Raw genomic sequence first — 19,268 nt, forward strand, 5'->3', positions numbered from 1 at the left:
TTTATAACAGGTGTTGCACTGTTGGGGAAACAATAGTCGTCACGGATGCGGCAACAGGGAACGTGAAGCTCATCTCTGAGCTGTCGGGGACAACACAATTCCTAAAACACCCAGGTCTATTGTATGATAGCTTCGGAATAACCTGCAAGGGGACTGTTGCACAGGACGTCACACCCCGCCAAAAGGAGGAAAATGTGAATGAAATAAACACTTATCTCAAATCAACAGTTTCCAAAGTCGGAAGACAACAATCTGAAAGAAGCGGCAACCATAGACGGTCCTCAGAGCACAGTGTCACGGAAGACGCAACAGTCTGTTCAGCTTCTTTTGAGAGGAATTAACCGTCTCTTAGAAAACATTGACACCGTTAATCTAGAATTTGCAAAGCACATCGATTGGTCTACTTTCTTCACTTATGTAGTAGAAAACCTCCATGCCGTGTCACATTTCAAACATGAGACATTTAGTGTAAGTCAGTATGCTATGGACTTTGGAACTATCTCAAAGGAGTCCCATAAATGGATTACAAAGTGGAAAGTCAGTTATTTTACACATTATACGTCTTACTACTCTGTTCCCCGGACTAGTGTGCCATGAAGTACCGCTAAAAATTCATGACCTCTTTGACAGCAGAGAATATTCCAAAAGAGGCGGATATTGCCATGAAAGAATGAGCAGAACATTACAGACCAGTGAGGCAGAGAACCGTTCGAAGCGAGACGACGAAAGACAAAGCAGGCGGTCTTCCACTAGCTGTATACGAGAAGGCAAAATCTAGAACTCGAATCGGAGTTTTTTCCAGATATAGCTGCGTGAAAAGTTCGACCACTTCCGAGTTAATGAATTAGTACTCCGATTCATATCATCCGACTGTACGGCAGTCACTTTCGTCAGTGATGCCTGAACCTTTTTCACTGAGTTGGATGAATTTGAAAGTGACACGTACACTGATGAACACAGGAATTTCATTAAAAGATTGGGGAGACAGATAAAAGCATCGATGAGATTTGATCTCTGATAATCAAGGACTTTGAGATCCTCATGCGACTCCTCATACAAGTACACTACTTGGTTGAGCACGCTATCAATACGTCGAGCGGTATCAAAGGTGATGTAATTAAACTAATTAGACAAATAGTTGAAGTCCAAAAACCTAATTTTCAACGCACAAATATAGGATTAACTTGATTATTAAATGAAACGAGGAAAAGTTGTAACCTTTTTATGAAAAATTACAGCCAAATTCGTGCGTTTATTTCGTTTATAAACGACATTCCAAGCAATTAACCGTCAACCTTCAAATGACCTAAAATTCAATCGTCAACCGTCAACGGGGCTTATTTTTAACCGTCAACGTGATTCCCCCACCTCCCCCAATTGAGGCCTTCTTACAACACAACACCTCGGCCACCAGGTCTCGAGGAGGCCACTGCGTTCTTCCCGTCTCGTGATAAACCACTCGAATTTTCCAGATGTTGCATTTTGCAATCCTTAAGAATCTTCTCTATCCGCGACCCTCTCAGTGACAGATCTAGAGAAGGAATTGAGGGGGATCTGGACCCCCCTTCATCAGAGCACCATTTGTCTGTCAGCAAAATTCTTGTAACAACTAGATCGTAGGCATGTTACTTCATAATATGAAAAACCTTTATATATTTACTTTACATGCTTCATTATTGCCACTTTTGTCTCTTTCCATTTTGTCGAACTATTATCTTGAAGTCTCCTTTTGCTACCTGCTGAAAGACATTCTATCATTGTTAAATCATCGCTCAGAGGGCGAGCCAAATAACGAACGGCAAAGCTTCTCATTATTTCGACTCTATCTGGTGTATTTGACTAATGATGCTTTAAGGCATCGCACAGTGGACTAACCGGCCTTCACTGACAGCTTTACCTCGTACATATTTTATCAAAAACTTACTTAGACTCGCCAGCGGGAATTTCTTTATTCTGATTGAGAACAATCCGCCAAAATTAAAACTCGCAAAATTTTCATGTCACAGGTTAGCCAGACTTGTTGGTAATGGGGATATTTATTCCGTTGAGGGCCAACTATAAACAAAGTAGAAGCTCTCTATTTGCCGGAGTAAAAGAAACAAGCCGCTTTCATTATTCATCAGCTTCCCAATAATTTAAATAAAATATTTGAAATGGTTCGAGGATCTCTTCACATGAATCCAAGAATCGGTTAGCAACACGTAATTTGAATTTTCATTGTGTAGGAAATTTCAGCCTTGTTTGCGAGTTGAGTTTTGAACCCGATTGCTCTCAATATTAAAAGGAAATTTGAGCTCGGCTACCGAGATGGATCAAGGTGAGATACTCTAAACGGGCTGCCGCTCACCGGGATGAGATGATCATATAAGGAAATTTTAGGCTCGTGACTATGATCTTAATTGCGTAATCTCGGTGGCGAAAGTCAAGATCTCGGTTTAAGAACCAAGGCCTTCTCTATCACAAGAACTCACGACAATTTGTCACAAACCAACTGGTCGTCTTTGAAGTCCGGGAGGATGATACCTTAGATTGCATAGCACTCTTTTTTTTTTTTTTTTTTTTTTTTTTTTTTTTTGACCGCGAATTATAAGAATCACTGCGTCAAACTCTGAGATTTTATTCATCGAGTTGCGAAACCTCTAGAGCGGAAAGATTCAAGGAAACGGTACGTGGATAAGATTGGCAAGCGCACAGGAAAACCTCTTTGTTGTTTCTGTTGTCTTAAAAGAAGATAAAATAATACAGACGGATTTCACGAGGATGTCCTTTCATCGTCTCTGAAACTAACAGCTCAGTCGCGGATGAAGCGCGGGTTTTGCGTATTTCCCTTTCCTTAAAACTTCCGACGTTTATCTTAGTACATCATCTAATTTTTTTTCTTGTTTTTTTTTTTTTGCGTTCCTGCTACATTAGTTTTAAAAGAGAAAACAATTTGTTTTCGAAATAAAAGCTAGCGAAGCTTTGCGCCCGTATTTATGTGGTGTAACAGCTTCGCTCGTCACAAGATCCGGTGAATTGAATTGAGTCAACATCTTTCATAGTCTTAAAATGTTGATCAGTGGAAATCTTTCGGCGGCGTCTCCTGAAGCCTGCGACGTTGACGAGTACAGTAAGTATACAGTACATAGAAAGGCTGTTTCACTTCTTCCTTCAGTCTGTTGAATGTAGCTGACGAATATAACCCGCCAGCCGATAACACAATACTGAGGAGCACTTTGTTTCAGTTCGTCCCTTTTAATACACAACAGGTAACGCGAATATAACCAGCACTGGCGCCTCGTGAACAGGCTACGGATTGGTTGAACCAGCCGAAAACTGACAACCACTCTGCAGATGTTGAGGTACCTTACAATAGTCTTTTGTTTATGGTGCCAAACTCGAGTACATTTGAAATGCAAAACTCTGGCGGCAGCCTATGAGGTCGAAGGAAGATAATACGTGTGTTTGATGCCCTTCCGCGGTGGTGAGTTTGATTGACAGCCGTGGCTACCGCCCTTCAGGGATGTCGGTGGCAGCAGCAGTGTAATCATTTTCGTCAGCTTCAAGTATTCAAGCGAAGGTGGCCAAACGTAGACAGCCAACTGCTTCTGCTTAAGCTCTTTATATCGGGTAAGTAGAAGTTTCCTAATGAATTTTTCGCTTGGAAGCAGCCTGGATTCGGCGAACTGGCGAAAAGAATGCTTTACAACCGATGTTTGCGTCTCTGTTTGTCGGCGGCGTGCGTCTCGTATGTACGGCTATTCCTAGTTGGGGATAAGATGTCTTGTGCTTTTGCGTCGGTTTCCGCTCTCTCTCAATCTTAAAGGCTGAAGTTAAAGATGTACGTCAGTACGCAGAATGACCGAACAGAGCCGACTTCGAAAAGTTAAGCAGTCGCTGTCTTAAAGACCAAGGCAAGTCCATTCAGACGCGGACGGCTGCTTCCGTGAGAAATTGCTGTACGCAATCTGCAGTAAAGAAATCCTTTTCGCTCTGTTTCGTTGAGTGCGTTTTGGAGGACTGTGACATTAACGTATACACTTCAGTCGGAATCTGTGATGCTAATGAACGACAATCGGCGCGTTTGACAGTTTCAATTCGCAGGAGAGAAATCTGCGCGGTATTCATGTAGGGGAAGGTCGCTTACATCAAAGGGATGAAAATCTGTGGCATGTCGACTTCGCTGCGTTTGGCCTACGTCAGAGAGAATAATAGTATCATTTACGTATTTATCGGTTTAAAGAGCCATATATGTCATAAAAATACCAATTCCAATTTAATTCTCGATGAACGGAAAATCTCAGCGATTTCGTCAAAGGCAACGAAGGCGAAGGTTGTCGATATGGTTATCTGTTCCTCACGTCTGTGGCAACCTTCCTCCGGTCTTCCCAGCCCATGAAAACACAGTTCCTGAAACGCTAACGCAGTGGAAATGTTCGATAGCCATTTTATTACCGGCAAGAAAAAAAAAAAAACGGATGTTGTTTTCAAAATCATGCCAAGCTAAAGGGGCTTTAATCCACGGGGATAGTCAAGCGCGATGTTGTTTATTTTTGGCAGCTGACGTCAAGCTGTGTTTTTCTTTGTTTATTGTTTGTTTGGCGTCGGTAAATACTTTCCTATCTTATACGGAACTGTTTACTTTTTCTAACCTGGTTATGCCATTGCTAACTATCCTTTTTCCTAGACATCAGAAAAACAATCAAATCTGTTTATTTCCGTGGCGTGAACGTCGGTATGTTTCCATTGAAATTTTGAACAGAGAGCAGACGTGGCGAATATTATTGCTTTGTCGTCGCGTCATCTTATCGAAGACAGAAGACTTATTTGACCATTTGAACTGCTGTTTTATGCCAAAGTGGTTATTACTGTAACTGTAATTATTTTGATTCATAAGAGGTCATGAGAGCACTCTAAAGGTCAAAGGAGACTGTTTTTTAAAATTAATTTATGTCGAATTTCTGACCCTTGCTATAGAGTGAATTAGCACACAATATCGTCCCCTTCTCCTTTTAGATTTGTTTTTATAAAATTAACCCTTGAATCCCTTAGAGTGACTAACATCCAATTTCTCCTCACAATATCACTCTGAATTTAATGCAAAGGTCAGGAGAATAGAGAAAATGGTCCCTAACTAAAGCAGCTATTGATTGTTAAACAAATTCTCCTTGTCAGTACCTCAAGATATATATAGACAAAAGTGTAGAGAATATGGACACCAGTGTTAGGTTGTAGAGGGTTAATGAAATTGCATTTGATTCAGATATTATGATTGCATTAGAAATTATAATTATAGAAACTGTGATGGTTGAATCAGGCTTTAAAAAATCCTTTTTTTAAGAAAATTGAATCTTTGTGTCAGCAGTAAGGACATTTGACAAATGACTAAATTTTTACATGTGATTGCATGTGAGAATCACATTTCCACAAGCAACTGAATTTTACTTCTGAAGCATGGCTATTGCTGATCACTCTATTTTTGACTGGAAGTGACACCTCTGTGGAATATGTCCCAAACCAAAGTCATTCATTTACATTCATGAATTAACTTACTTCAGTTGTCTTTATATTTTCAAATTCCAATTCGACCTGGAAACAGTAAACAAGAAGAGCCACCTAATGGAATGTCTATTACTAAATTCCCTTATTACTAAATTTAATTATTTTCTTATTTTGAATTTTTTACTCAGATTTTGGCTCTTGCAATTTAAGGAGTTTTCAAGAAGTGCTGCAGTTTTTTGTTGATAATAATGGCCTCCATGGCAACTGCATATCCAGAATTTCCCAAACTAAACCAAGAACCCATGTTAAGGAAATGTACTCCTTTTTGTGACAAGAACAAGGAATGCCCAGATCATCATGAACTGTTGGTGGCCATTGTGAATTGTACAGATATGCTGGGTTCCTTGTCAAATCTTGATAATTTAAAAGAGTGTGTGGAGAAATACACCAAAGGTGGATGGGGCAAAGATGATGATGTACCAGATGCTGTCATGGAGAACAGGTGTCCACTCATCCACTGGGCAGCATCCTTGGGAAAGTGTAATGCTTTAGAGTGGATGCTTGCGAGTGGATTCTCCCCTGTGGCAAAATCCTCAGGAAATGGTGAAACTGCCCTGCATAGAGCCATCCAGTTGCTGTACAAATCTAGACCTAAATTTACTGTGAAAGAATTGAACCCTAAATTTTCTAAAATGGTTGGCCTTCTAAAAGAAGCTCTGCTGATAAAAGATGAGGCACATGGAGACACACCTTTTCATACTGCAGCAAGCATGCTTGTTAATGGAGATCACAAGCCCAACTTCTTTCTGTCTTGCGTGGAGGTGATAATAAATAAAGGCAAGAAAATGGGTGATTACTCAGATACTATTTTGAATGCTGTCAACAATGATGGAGAGACTGTTCTTCATATCTTAGCTCGTGGTGAAAAACACAAAGTTGAGTATTGTACCCAGGCCATCAGATCACTCATTGTGGCTGGTGCAGACAGAAGTATCAGAAACAATGATGGTCAGACGGCTTTAGACATTGCGCTCGCTGGTGGAACAGAACCTCTCGTGGAGGAACTAATCAGGGTATGTCCCCCGTATACTATTATCACTGCTAGGGGTGGGGAGAGGCAGCACTTCCAATTAAAGCCACACTAGTGTAGAGGTATGTGTCACTGTCATGGGTGGGATGTCAAATATGCTGTCCTGGAAAAAGGAATAGAAAATTGAGAGTTTTAGTTCATGGTTGGCTTTATGAAAAATTTACGGAGATTAAATCAGATTACGAATTTAAAGTGATAACCTGAGTGTTCAATTCTTTTACAACGATTGGAATGGAAATTTTTTTTCCATGGATGGCTTTCGTACAGGGCTTTCATTAGGAAATACAAATAGTTCAGATTAACTTCCCTTTGTAACAGAACATACTGATTATTGAATCTTTGCCCGGGTGAAAGGAATTGGTCCCAAAAAGCACAAAGTTAAGGTTTACTGGTAAAGTGATCAGGAAAAATGATTCAAGACAAATCTCAGGATTTTGGAATGTTGAGTTAACAAAATCTTTTTACACAAAGAAGAGAGGGAGAAAAAAGGGCCAGTTGTAGTAAGACTTCAATAACGTAATACTTCTTTTTTGTGAAAAGTGTAGGTGAAAGTGTCAATATGTTGTCTCCTACCTTTTTATGGGCTCACATCCCAACTTACTCTGCATGGGTTATGATAAGTATATTTTTTCATACTATCAGGTGGTTGAAACAGATGAATCGGTACTTGACAACCTATCCACAGCGGAAAGCACAGGAGAGCTAGCTACTTATTCTGGTCTTCCAACACCATCACCTCCAACCAGTCTTGATGGACATTCCCCTGCAAGTGCTTCAATCATCGACAATGATGATGACGATTCTCTCAGCTACCCTCGCATTACTCATGTCCAGTCAGTGAATATAAAGGTAGAGCCCCTCGATGACAATGAAGATGCTGAACAGGTTTGCATCAGATTAGTTTCTATCAGCTTGCAAAAGCCTTTTCAGTGGGTGAATCTCAGTATTGTTTTGTCAATTAATAAATTGCTTTTGTGATCAATGCATGGATTACAAAACTTAATTCTGGTCTAATCTGCATCTGTTTAATAGGTGTTTCCCTTTTTTGCAGCAAATACAACAGTTACAGGAAGAGCAAGCTTCATCCAGTGCATCATGTTCTGGTGAGTTTAAGTGACTTTTAGCAGGGTTTAAGTCCAACTAACCTTGTGTAACAACATTCTGTGTGGCCTGTTGAAATCAGTTTCGGCCCCAACTCATGTATAATATTAGTTTAGTGAGTAAGCAGACTTCATGAAATAACATTTTTCTAAAAATTTATGAGACATTGTTTGTTTGAATTTTAGACTTTTATAATCTCAGTTTAGTGGTATTTTCAGACTGAGTTTTCTTAAACTACAACTCATGGAATTCTCTGTACAAGCAAAAAGGGCTTGATGTTCTTAGTCACATCCATTTGAATTTCATTCACTCAAGTTAGATTCATCATAGCATTACCTCTTTTTTTTGCATTCAGTGGAGGCCCTTTTTACTCACTGGTTAAAGGGCTCTTGTAGAATCAGCCCATGTGGAACTACATCTAATGAAGTGACTTTCTCTTGAGTGGTTTTCTGACCAACAGCAACTGTACTGAAAACTCAATGTTAAAAATCCACTGGTTTTGAAAATCTGTGGACAATTTATCTTAAAAGGCTTTGAAAAGAAATCCATTCTTGTTGCACAGTACACTGTCATTAAAAAAGACATATGCTAATTTTAATTTCAACAGATTTCTTAAAAACCTTTAGAAAGTGTATCTGACTTTTTTCTTTTTTGGTTCCCAGAATTTTTGGGCAACTCACCACTGCTGAAGCACCTTGGAGAAGCTGGCTTGCTGCATGATGTTTCTGCTTTACTGGCAAGGGCTCGCAGTAGGGATGAAGGAAACCTGCGAAAAATACAATCTCAAGCCAAAGGTAGGTTTGCTGGCCTTTCAAATTTTCCAAACTGTAACTTTAGGGCAATGTTGTTCCCATAGGTCACTATACAGAGTATATTTAGCAATTTTGGTGACAAGCCATGACTATGTACTAGGTGGGTAACTATACTTTAGCTGAGTAATTGGAGCCACTAACGTTGCAGAAGGATAATTGTTCAGGCAAAATCAGGCTTTCAGAATAACAAAACACTTAAGTTTCTTCAAACATGTTTTTCCTCCCTTTTGCTTGCTTTGGTCATTGTGGGTTGATAAGGAGTTACAACTTGCACATGTAGTATTAAGGTCATTCTGTACACAATACCACATGTACTGTTAGGAGTAGTGAGGGGCAAGTTACCAAAATTGTTTTTACCAGAGATATGTTGCACTCATGACACAAAGTGTTTCTGCAGTTTTGTTTGAGATCAAATCTTTGTTGTTCTTGTAATTAACACTCAAATTTATTTTACTTGAAAGAAATTGATGCACAGGTCAACACCAAACTGAAAGAAATTGAAAGGATGAAACTGGAGGTTTCTTCCCTCAAACTGAAAAGGAAACGGTGTGACGCTGAAGTTGAAAGACTTCACAAGAGACTTATGTCATGTGATAGTGCACTTAAGGAGATCCCTGGTGCTCCCACAGGCATGTAATTATCATGTAGGACATTGTGTTTCTGCCACATCATGTTGAAAGCATGCCATAGCCTTATAATTAACTGTAATATATAGTTGGCATTTAAAGACTACACATGTCTGCAATATTTTGTGTAAATACAAGAATAATTTTATAAGGACTTGAGAGAGAGAATTCCTTTACATAAGGATACTTATTGTTGGGTGTTTTTAAAAGTACTGATGCAAGTACACCACTGAATGCAGTACAATTATTTTAAGTTATAAATTAATTTATTTGAAAGAGCTTCTTTAAATTCCCAGCAGAATGTGTAAAGGAGTAGAATATCCACCACATCTTACAAGGTTGTTAATAAAAATATTGAGTTATAAACTGGACCCTGAAACAAAGTAGGCAGCACTAAACAGTTTTATTTCCATCAATGTCATGCTACTGAACTGAAATTGAGCTACAAACATTCACAAAAATGGGCACATTTCTCAGAATAGATGGTGAAATGCGCCAGTTGTCCATTTAGTTTGACAGTCCTGTCACCTATAACACGGGAACATATTATAAACTAAAGAGAATTATCTTCCATCAACAAGAAATACTTTTGCAAACTGCATTGTTTGCATTTGCATACCCAGAAATTAAAAGCAACTTATATTAATTCAGAGAGATGATTTTATACAAATGTTCTCATCGTATGTTGTTGTTATGTTGTTGTTGTTGTTGGGTGTTTTTTTTTTTTTTAACAGGGATTATTACAATGCATTCACAGATCACTTAACAATTATTTTTACTACTTCCTTAAAACTCAGAATTATTAAACTTGTAATCACAATTCATTTTTTGAAGGGTGGCCTTGTTAAAAAACATGATCTTATTTTGTGTTGCCATTTTCCCTGTTTTCTTCTGTTGTTTTTTTTCGTGTTGTTGTTTTGCTCTCTTTTGCCAGTGTGCTGGTTCCAAGGAAAAATAAAACTGTGAATAGTCTGAGCTAGGGTTGTATGTTGTATTTAAATGCTAATTACCTCACAAATTTGGGCATGATGTATGTTCATGTTGAGGAAAACACATAAACTGTTCCTGTGTTTCATGATTCAGGGGCAGGAGTGTAATTTGGAAGATCTTTAATCTCACAAGTAGTAAGCATGTGCAGCTTGAAAACTTTTTTGAGTAATGAAGATTAATCATAAGAGTGAAATGATTTAAAACTTTTGCTTTCCAAATCCTTCGTTGCCTGCAATTCCACCATCTTAATTGTGAATGCTATTGAAGACCAAAAAAGACAGAGCAGGAGGCTTTATTTCCTGTTCTTGCTCTCTAACCACCATGTTTGTAGTAGCAAAGGTGCCCCTTAATTAGTATGAATGATACAAAAAGTGTATGGAGTCCTAAAGATACTTGATCAATTTTTGACCAGGAAGCTCTGCCCACAGATCCAGACCCTTACACTACCATAACCTGGTATGTAAAGGAGAGAGGAAGAGGATAAACAAGAAGTGTTTTGGTTAATAACTAGGCTCCCTTGCATTTATACTTCATAACAAAAATACCCTTTTTGGATGGACATCCCCATGCACTCTATTATGGGAAGTTCCCTCTCTCCTCTTCCTACGATGTGACAACACCCCAACCATGAAACGCTACCACCTCCAAGTAACTTTTAACCTTTCTCATCTCCACTGAGTTTATAATATCGGCATTTAAGAAAAAAAAAGAGACAGGGAAACACTCTTTCCATTCTGAGTGGACATTTCTCAGATTGGAAAAGATAAAATTAAAAATCTGTTGCTTTCATATCTAACACCTGTTTCTACTAAAAAAAATGAAAACCAATGACAGTTCTTACCAGACTCTCACCGTTCAGATTATTTTCAAGATACCATGACCATTCTTCAATGAAAATTGCGACCAAAATTTAAAAATTATTATGAGAAATTATTGAGAGCAAGAAGTAATAATGATGACCATTTCTCCTCTTGGTGAGAATAATGCAAAACGTTCATTTCTCGTCAACACAACTCAAATATACTGCTCTGAGCGTTAAAAATTTCATTGACATTTTTTTCTCATGAAAGCGACGAGCTTTGCTAAAAGAGAATGATCCAGAGGCTTGTCCATGTAAAGCAAGAGCTAGTGAGCTGTTGAGTGACCGTGCGTGACAGACTGCGTGACAGTCAATCTCCGTGTTGTATGGTCTTTTTCAAGCGAAGTATCGATTTTTAATACATTTATTCTTGAACAGAAAGAAAGATGCCTCTTTCTTCCACAGTAGTCGGTTGTTTTCCAAAGCCTTCCTATCTGCACATTCCAGATTGGTTCAAAACCTCCCACAGTGGAACATTCACCGAGGATTACAATCGCTTCCTCGAAACCTCATCCAAGGAAGAAACAGAAGACCTGATCAAGAGAGCTACAAAAGATATAATTGATATCCAAGCCGAAGCTGGCATTGATGTGATCAGTGACGGTGAGTTACGGAGAGAATCTTACATCTTGCACTTCTGTCGGGCGCTAAAAGGGTTAGACTTCCACAATTTGTTTTCTAAAAACTGTCGCGATGGTGCTTGTGTCACGGACGTTCCCCGTATCATTGGCCGGGTGACACCGCGAGAAAGCGAAGCGTGGGTATGGAAAGAGTGGAAATTTTCTCAAGATTTGTCTCCGTTGCCCGTGAAAATTACTATACCGGGACCGATGACAATAATAAACTCCACCGAGGACCAGTATTACAATGATGACAGGGCGCTAGGGAAAGTTTTGGCAGAGATAATAAACAGTGAGATCAAGGCTCTTGTTTCCGCTGGATGTAGATGTATTCAGGTAATTGAGTAGTTCGTGCAGTAGGGATTTCAATATGTTAAAGGTAAGAATAATGGTTAAGGTTGGGGAAGACGCGGTGTTAGGCAAGTTTTACTGTTGTGACCTGCAATATGAGTCGTGACAGTGTGTTGTGATAGGGTCGGATGAATTATGCTCGCAAAATTTCAGCGTTCCCTGAATATTATGCCTCAATTTGATAATTCAAATTAACAGTTTTTCAGAACCCTTCAACCTCTACCCCCCTCACGCCATTTCCTATCATCGGCCTGTTAAATTTTGTTGTAGTCCAGAAGCCATCAATTTTCCGGTCCTGGCCTCTGGACTTGAAGTGTACAGGCAGTAGTGGGATGAGAGCTCAGCTAAAACTCGACGAAATAGCCTGAAATCGCTATCAGTGAACAAAAATAACGCAAACAACCCTATATCAAGCTCAAAGCTTATTTGCTTCATTATTAACGGAGTTACAGTGAGGAGCCTTAACTCCCAGACAAAGCTTGGGTTTCCAATGGTGCAAGCGAAAGGTAGGCTCACTGTTGACAGTACTTAGGCTAGCTACAGAATTTATCCTTTGTTAAACTGGGACATCATGGGAATTTCTTAGAAGTTTGGTCGTTACGCCGGCAATATGTTCGATATCTTGACTGCAACATTATGCCCAAAATTATGTAAGCTTAACTTCTCTGACATTGATTGTGTCTGCATGCATGACGTAATGCTAAGCGGGGAAGGGGTTTACCTGGAATGGAGTGATAGGGAGAGGAGCTAGGGAGAGGAAGAATCCTCAGGGGACTGGGCTAGCCGCGCATAGTTTCATCGCTTTGGCGCTTAACTAGGCGCTTAACAATCTTACGATTTTCCGACGATCAGCGTTTCTGATGCCCCTTTCAACTACAGTTATTGGCAGTTTTCGGAAGCCTTCTTACCTACAGATACCGGACTGGTTCCAGCCAGCGTACGCCGAAAATTTCCCAAGGGAGTACAATCGCTTTTTGCAGAGTTTTTCATCCACCGACATAGAAGAATTGTTTTTCAGAGCTATTCGAGAAGTGATTGAAATACAGAGCAAAGCCGGTCTTGATGTGATAACAGATGGGGAAGTGCGGCGTGAAAACTACATCCATTACTTTTGTAGAAAGCTGAATGGCTTTGATTTCAAAAGTTTATGTCTGACGTCGATTCGCGACGACGCTGCAACAATTCTATTGCCACAAATTGTGGGAGAGGTATCAGCGCAGGAAAATGAAGGTTGGGTTTGGAAAGAATGGAAGAGTTCACAGGTTTTATCCAAACTTCCTGTGAAAATTACTCTTCCGGGACCCATGACAATTGCGCACACAGTCGTCGATCAATACTACAAGGATCAAAAGGTTCTAGGTGCTGTGTTGACAAAAATTTTAAACAGGGAAATTAAAGCTCTTGTATCGGTTGGCTGTAAGGTTATTCAGGTATGTCATAAGCTTACCGTAGTTCGAAACCGGTATACTAATCCGCGTTTAGTTGTTGGGTCGTGTTAATTTACGACGGAATCTCTCTCGGAATCACGTGTATGATTTCAGCCCAAATTGCACTTCACTAAGTTCAGTTACCACTATAAATCAATAAGTTCTGACGAAGGACTTGTGGTTGAAATGTCAGCTTTGAAAATCTTAGCGGTGGTCAATTTATGATATCAACTCTGTTGATAATACCAAATTATAAATTAAATTAATAAGCTATATATGACTGCCCCCAAGGGAAACTGAAAGTTTTGCTCCTAGGAGATCCTCATTGTTTTGTGTGGGACCAGTCAGGATATGTTTTTTATGCCTCCCAGCTGAAGGGTTTTGAAAAACTATCATTTTGAATCATCAAATTGAGGCATGATATTCATGGGTTACACTCAAAAGCATGATGCAAAAATTTCACAGTCTGACCCTATCAATGACAAAACACAGTAAAAATGACCCATTAATAATAGAGATGGTATTGGGATTGTGGCAATTTTTTAGATCACTTTTTGAGTTTTATTGCCATAACTCTTTGGTTTTTTCAGTTTTGGTGTTTATTGTGGTTTTCACTGCATTGTGGTTTTGACCTTTTTTACTGAAAAAGCTGTAGAATTTCCTATTCAGTTCTTGTTTGAACACTTTTTGCTGTCATGAAAATATTTTCTTGAGCATAGGCTGACACTCAATTTGCTTCAGTTATAAGGTGCATGACCCGATAATGGGCAGGTCGGGAGTTCAAGTTCTTGTTTCTTTAGGGAGTTTGCGAGTTTTTGTTTTGTTGTAGGAGTTCGTGACTTTTGATTCATGGCATGTAACACATTCTCTTCCAATGGGAAAATGTATTTGAGTAGGGAGGTATAACAACACTCTTTTTGTCAATGTTGTTTACCAATCCTCCAGCTTCACCTAGAGGAACAGTTAGGATCTAGGGAGATAAACGCCGGTGTTTCCCTAGCAGCCAGTCGTTAAGTGCATATAGTGACTTAAGATCTATAATAACATGTAAGAGCCCTTGTGGTATTTGAGTCTGGCCAACTCTCTTCTGAAAGAACACTTCTCTCTTTTGCCTTTCTGTTTACCATGTAATGTGTTTTCATTGTTATGCCAATAGGTTGATGAACCAGTGTTAATGCGATTTCCTGATGAGGCTTTGGATTATGGAATTGATCAACTTTCAACTTGTTTTGACGGAGTTACATCTCCTGATGTAGTCAAGGCTGTTCATTTGTGTTGCGGTTATCCAACCTACTTGGTGGGTATGATAGACCTCTTTTATAAATCCTTGGTTTTCATGTGAGGTCAGAAAAATCCAAAATCCAAAAAAACAACGGCTATAACAGTTTAACCTCCAAAAGATGAAAGATCTTGTAAAATTAACCTTTTGGAAAGGTTTCAGTGTAGTGGGGTTCTCCAATGTAAAAATAGAGTCATTTCGAACTACGGAAAACCCTACAGACCTGAACTTGGTAAATAGTTTTTTTATAAATATTCTGCAATAGCTTACTCTCTTGGTGTCAGGCATTCAACAGTTTTGATTTAGATTTTGATTGCATAGCAGTGAAAACCACCAATTTGTATTATCAACTGAGGTGTTGATGTAAATTAGCCTCCGTAAAGAGTTTCAAAAGCTGAGTTTTTTATCATTAGACCTTTTCAGTGCAAAAGATGAAGAACTAACACTCAAAATGTCAGCTGATAAAACCAATCTTCTTATACCTACCACTGACTTAACACCATGGTTTGTTTAGAAACTTACCCCCATTACTCTTTCATAAAGAAAAAGTCTTTTTTCTATTCTTTTATATTCATGTAAATTAATCTCTGTAGTCTTAACATCATGTTTACAAAAATGGGATTTTCACTCAAAAGTGCAGCCAAAAAGGCTAATTTGCATGAGAGGAAACAATGATTATCACATCCCACATTATGAAAGAGGTCTGTTGTTTGTTCTTCTAGGAAATGAATTTGGGTAAGTATTATTGCTAACAGCAAGTTTTGAGGGAGGGTTAGGTTTATAATTTCTATTGAAATGTCTTGAAAATAATCTTAGGTTTATTTGTGGTCAAGTTTTTTAAAAACTGGTTTTAAGTGTTAGGTAAATTACTTGTGCTGGATATGGGTTTTGAGCCCAAAGAAACAATTATTGGAGATCTGTTGACAATTAAATTAGTCTTTTCTCAATTGATATGAAAAAAATTAACACAGCTGTTTTGTTAGTGATTTGTTTATTTCATATTTGTTTAGTGACCATATTTTATTGAGTTAAAAAACTCCCACAGCCTTCATTTAAAATATAGCCTTCTAAGCAAGGTATTGAATTCAAGCCTAGAGTGTGCTTTTTAGCCATTTTTTATCTGTTTGACTTTTTTCACCCATCCTACCAGACCTATGGGTCGATGGGCAAGACTGCGCAACTTTCCTTTCATCTGAACTTAACAAAACTGTTGCCATGTCTCCTCCACAGATGATTCTCGCCAATATTATTGACATGAAGCATTTATAGTGTATTTTAAAATCCCGATTTGCAATAAATGAAGCAAAAAGATTGGAACATGATCAATGTGGAGCCAGAACTTCAAATTATTTTTGCATCAAGCACCCATTATTTTGAACCAGCAGTTTTGCCCAGACATTTGTATGAGGCTGACTTTAAAATAGGGTGCAATATTTTGATTGAGATAATAAAGTACTTCTCTGCTTTTGAGCAAACAATAGTGTTGTTTAGGGTTAGGGTGGTTATGTAAATTCTCTTCTTATGTTCTCAAATAGGATCAGGATGACTATAAGAAGGCAGACAAGGATGGATACCTGAGACTGGCTGATAAACTAGATGCTGCAGGCTTTGACGAGATTTCAATTGAGGATGCTCATAGGCACAATGATTTATCATTATTTGAGCATTTTAAAAAGAGCAAGGTATTGTAATATAGCAAATAAATTGAGTGCTGTCACTTATCATTTCTTTGAAAACCTAAATCAATCTGTTGAGCAGTGATTGAGCTAAGAAATGTTAAATTTAGCTACCTTGTGGTACCAACCAAATGTTCCTAACCCTTCATCTCCCTCAAGAAATTAACTTGTAACTTTACCTAATAATATCCATCTATAACCCAGCAAACATACTGTAATACTCTAACTTTTCAGGTAGAAGTTGTGATGTTGATCTCAAATTAAATTCTCATGACAAACTTTACAAGGAAATGTGTAGCAGCCAGGGGGGAGAATTAACAGTCAGACTGAGGGAATTAAGGGGTTTATTACACCCATTTGGAAATCACTGGTGGTCCCTGTAATCTGATTGGCCCTAATTGGTGCAATTTATTCACAAATCGCACCATTTTTTGCTTTAAATGGCATCTTTTTCCCAGCCAATGAGGAGGCTACACTAAAAAAAAATAACTAATCAGATTCAAGGCTTGTTTAAAGTAACTGATCAAATTGCAGGAAAATGAAAGATGTGGCAAATTTTGCAACTTTTGTTTCCAAAACTCTTATTTTTTCCTCCCAAAAAATGGATGAATTTAATTTCAAACTGGCTCAGTATTACATTAATAAAATATTTGAACTGACCAAGTCCTGTATTTGGGTGATTTCAAAATGGATGTGATGAAGTGGTGATTGAACCTTGTGTTGTGCAATTTTGGTCTGAAGTCATACTTGTAATTTCAAATCAAACTCCTGCTGCACACTCATTCAATTTTGAAATCATGCATATGATTTTGGCCCAAAATACACTCCACTCAGTTCAATTGTCGTTAGTTATCATTGTTTAATCATTAAAAAAGAGATCCACAGCATTTAGAGAGGGGGAAGGGGAAATGGGGGAGGGGCTACAGCTCTTTTTTTCTAGAATTTTTATGCATCTCCAAGCATTAAGGGGTATAGTGGCTAGTTGCATTCTTTTCTCCTAATAAATTAAAGTGAAGGTCACGCCCTTTCTGGCAACCCCTCACTCTTTCTCAACTTCACCTATGTAGTTAACAGTTATTCACTGAAATGGAGATGAATGGTGGGTGGTGGGATATTTACCAAGCTGTGAAGTAGTAAGGTAAATATCCACCACTTTCAACTATGTTGGCGTGAATAACTGTTTTGGTATATTCCACAAAGATTCAAAACAACTAGTTTATTTCTTTTAATATACCAAAATATTACTCAGAAATGAAATGATTTTGTCTCATGGGCTGCTCAGAGGTGTATAGTACTTGAGACATATTTTAAGACTTATTTTTGTAACTTATAATTTCTGTGATTTGCTTATGTGTGGTTTCAAGAAATTTGTATACCATTCCATTGAATACCTTCTTAGAGTGATCCCCACTGGAATGCCTAATTTACTCTACAAATTCCAATCCCTTCTTGGCTGTAGTTTTAATGGTCAAGCTCCTAGACTTTGGTGTGGGCCACTGTTACATGCATGTAACTTTGAAAGCCAATTTTTTTCTTTCAAGTAAGAACTTATTCAGTTTTGGCGGACTGGTGTGGTTCTTATTTGTCATTAACTTTCAGCCTGGTTATTATAAAAAACATTTTATTCTTTTTTTCCTCATGGGGGTGTTCATTTTACTGCAACCAGTAGAAACTGAAGGTGCATGTAGGTAGAAATGATCTAGATGGAGAGAAAAGTTACTTTATATCTTTTTCATTTTCAGGTTGTTCTAGGTGTTGTTAAGATTGCTAGCAGCAAAGTAGAGAGTGTCGAAGAGATTCGCAGCCGTCTAAAGCAAGTACTGACTGTTTTACCAGCAGAACGACTGGTTGTTGCTCCAGACTGTGGTTTGGGATTTCTTCCAACTGATCTGGCAAAGCAGAAACTTTTTAATATGGTACAAGCGGCAAAGTCTTTACCCTAAAATTTACAGAGTGTTGTGTGGAAAATCACAGAAGACAGCTAGAGTGATAGCACGTTTAGTGTTTTAAAGTTCACTTTTCTCTGCTTATCTTTTTAGCCAACCAAAGTAGCTACTTTTGCAGAGTTTCCTGGAAGGTGTGGCAAGAAATGGGATTACCCAGATATTGTGTAGGTCCTACTGAACAAAGCCATTTGGCCTGAAATCTATATTATACATCTTTCTTTAAGCTTCAATTTTCTGTCTGTCTTTTCCTGATTCCTTAATTGAAGGTCCCATTAATCTTTTCGTGGTCCTTTTTATGGTGTATGTTAAATATAGGCTTCTTTACAAATTTTGACATTTTTATTGATAGCAGTGCCAAACTTAGGGAACACGAACAAAGGGAACGGAACAAGCAAGTCCGATAATTTTTTTTTTGATGACACTAAATGTCACGTGAGCCTTTGTGTAGGATATATCAAAAGTAATTCATATAGGTCAGTATATTCTCTACGTTTCTAAATAGCAGTCCAGGCTGTTGCTCTGTTATTTAATTCAGAATATTTGAATTGCCAGTTTCTCACCAGACACGATTGTTGGTGGGTGACCTACATTTATGTTTCTATTAAATTGTATTACAGGACAAATAATGAATTTTATGGTTGTCTGCTTATCAGTTGGTGGTATACAGAAAAAGACCTTAAAAAAATCGAAAAGAAAAACTTGTGAGATTATAGAACACAATACAGTGTGAGCCAAAAAATATAAAATTAAAGGAAGTAAATTTTGTAATTGTATCACTATAACAGAATAAAGACCGTTTATATTCTTTTGTGGAATAGTAATTTCTCTGAGTTCACGACGCCGACGCCGACGCTGACGCTGAAGAAGCTGTCGGCGATCTTCGAGTTGTTCGTCTTGAGATCGGAAAAGGTCATTTAAATGACCAATCCTCTCCTAATTGTTATTTGTTTGAGTGGCCAGTTTGGCATGTTGAACGAGCTGCGAACCTCAGGAAATTTCATGATCCTTTT

General features: G+C 38.3%; 2 protein-coding genes across 5 annotated transcripts; both read left to right on the top strand.

Annotated features, from left to right (window-relative positions):
- Positions 1-501: 501 nt before the first annotated feature.
- On the top strand, positions 502-10,085 carry LOC131799023 (ankyrin repeat domain-containing protein 24). 2 transcript variants are annotated; one of them, XM_059116687.2, is made up of 7 exons: positions 503-1,108; positions 3,249-3,609; positions 5,670-6,554; positions 7,214-7,456; positions 7,623-7,674; positions 8,335-8,466; positions 8,946-10,085. In XM_059116687.2, the coding sequence occupies exons 3-7, from the start codon at positions 5,730-5,732 to the stop codon at positions 9,119-9,121; spliced, it is 1,428 nt and encodes a 475-aa protein (XP_058972670.1). In that variant the 5' UTR covers positions 503-1,108; positions 3,249-3,609; positions 5,670-5,729; the 3' UTR covers positions 9,122-10,085. The 2 variants fall into 2 exon arrangements, with proteins under 2 accessions (XP_058972671.1, XP_058972670.1); XM_059116688.2 differs by lacking the exon at positions 3,249-3,609 and having other exon boundaries at positions 502-1,108.
- A 1,209-nt stretch (positions 10,086-11,294) lies between these two features.
- On the top strand, positions 11,295-19,046 carry LOC131799031 (5-methyltetrahydropteroyltriglutamate--homocysteine methyltransferase-like). Of its 3 annotated transcripts, none has more exons than XM_059116696.2 (4): positions 11,295-11,915; positions 14,514-14,654; positions 16,172-16,318; positions 18,055-19,046. In XM_059116696.2, the coding sequence occupies exons 1-4, from the start codon at positions 11,346-11,348 to the stop codon at positions 18,253-18,255; spliced, it is 1,059 nt and encodes a 352-aa protein (XP_058972679.2). In that variant the 5' UTR covers positions 11,295-11,345; the 3' UTR covers positions 18,256-19,046. The 3 variants fall into 3 exon arrangements, with proteins under 3 accessions (XP_058972679.2, XP_058972681.2, XP_058972678.2); XM_059116695.2 differs by lacking the exon at positions 11,295-11,915 and adding an exon at positions 11,962-13,360; XM_059116698.2 differs by lacking the exons at positions 11,295-11,915; positions 14,514-14,654 and adding an exon at positions 11,954-13,360.
- Positions 19,047-19,268: the final 222 nt, after the last annotated feature.

The sequence above is a fragment of the Pocillopora verrucosa genome, chromosome 1 (genome assembly GCF_036669915.1).
Source record: "Pocillopora verrucosa isolate sample1 chromosome 1, ASM3666991v2, whole genome shotgun sequence".
In the NCBI taxonomy this organism is placed as follows: domain Eukaryota; kingdom Metazoa; phylum Cnidaria; class Anthozoa; order Scleractinia; family Pocilloporidae; genus Pocillopora; species Pocillopora verrucosa.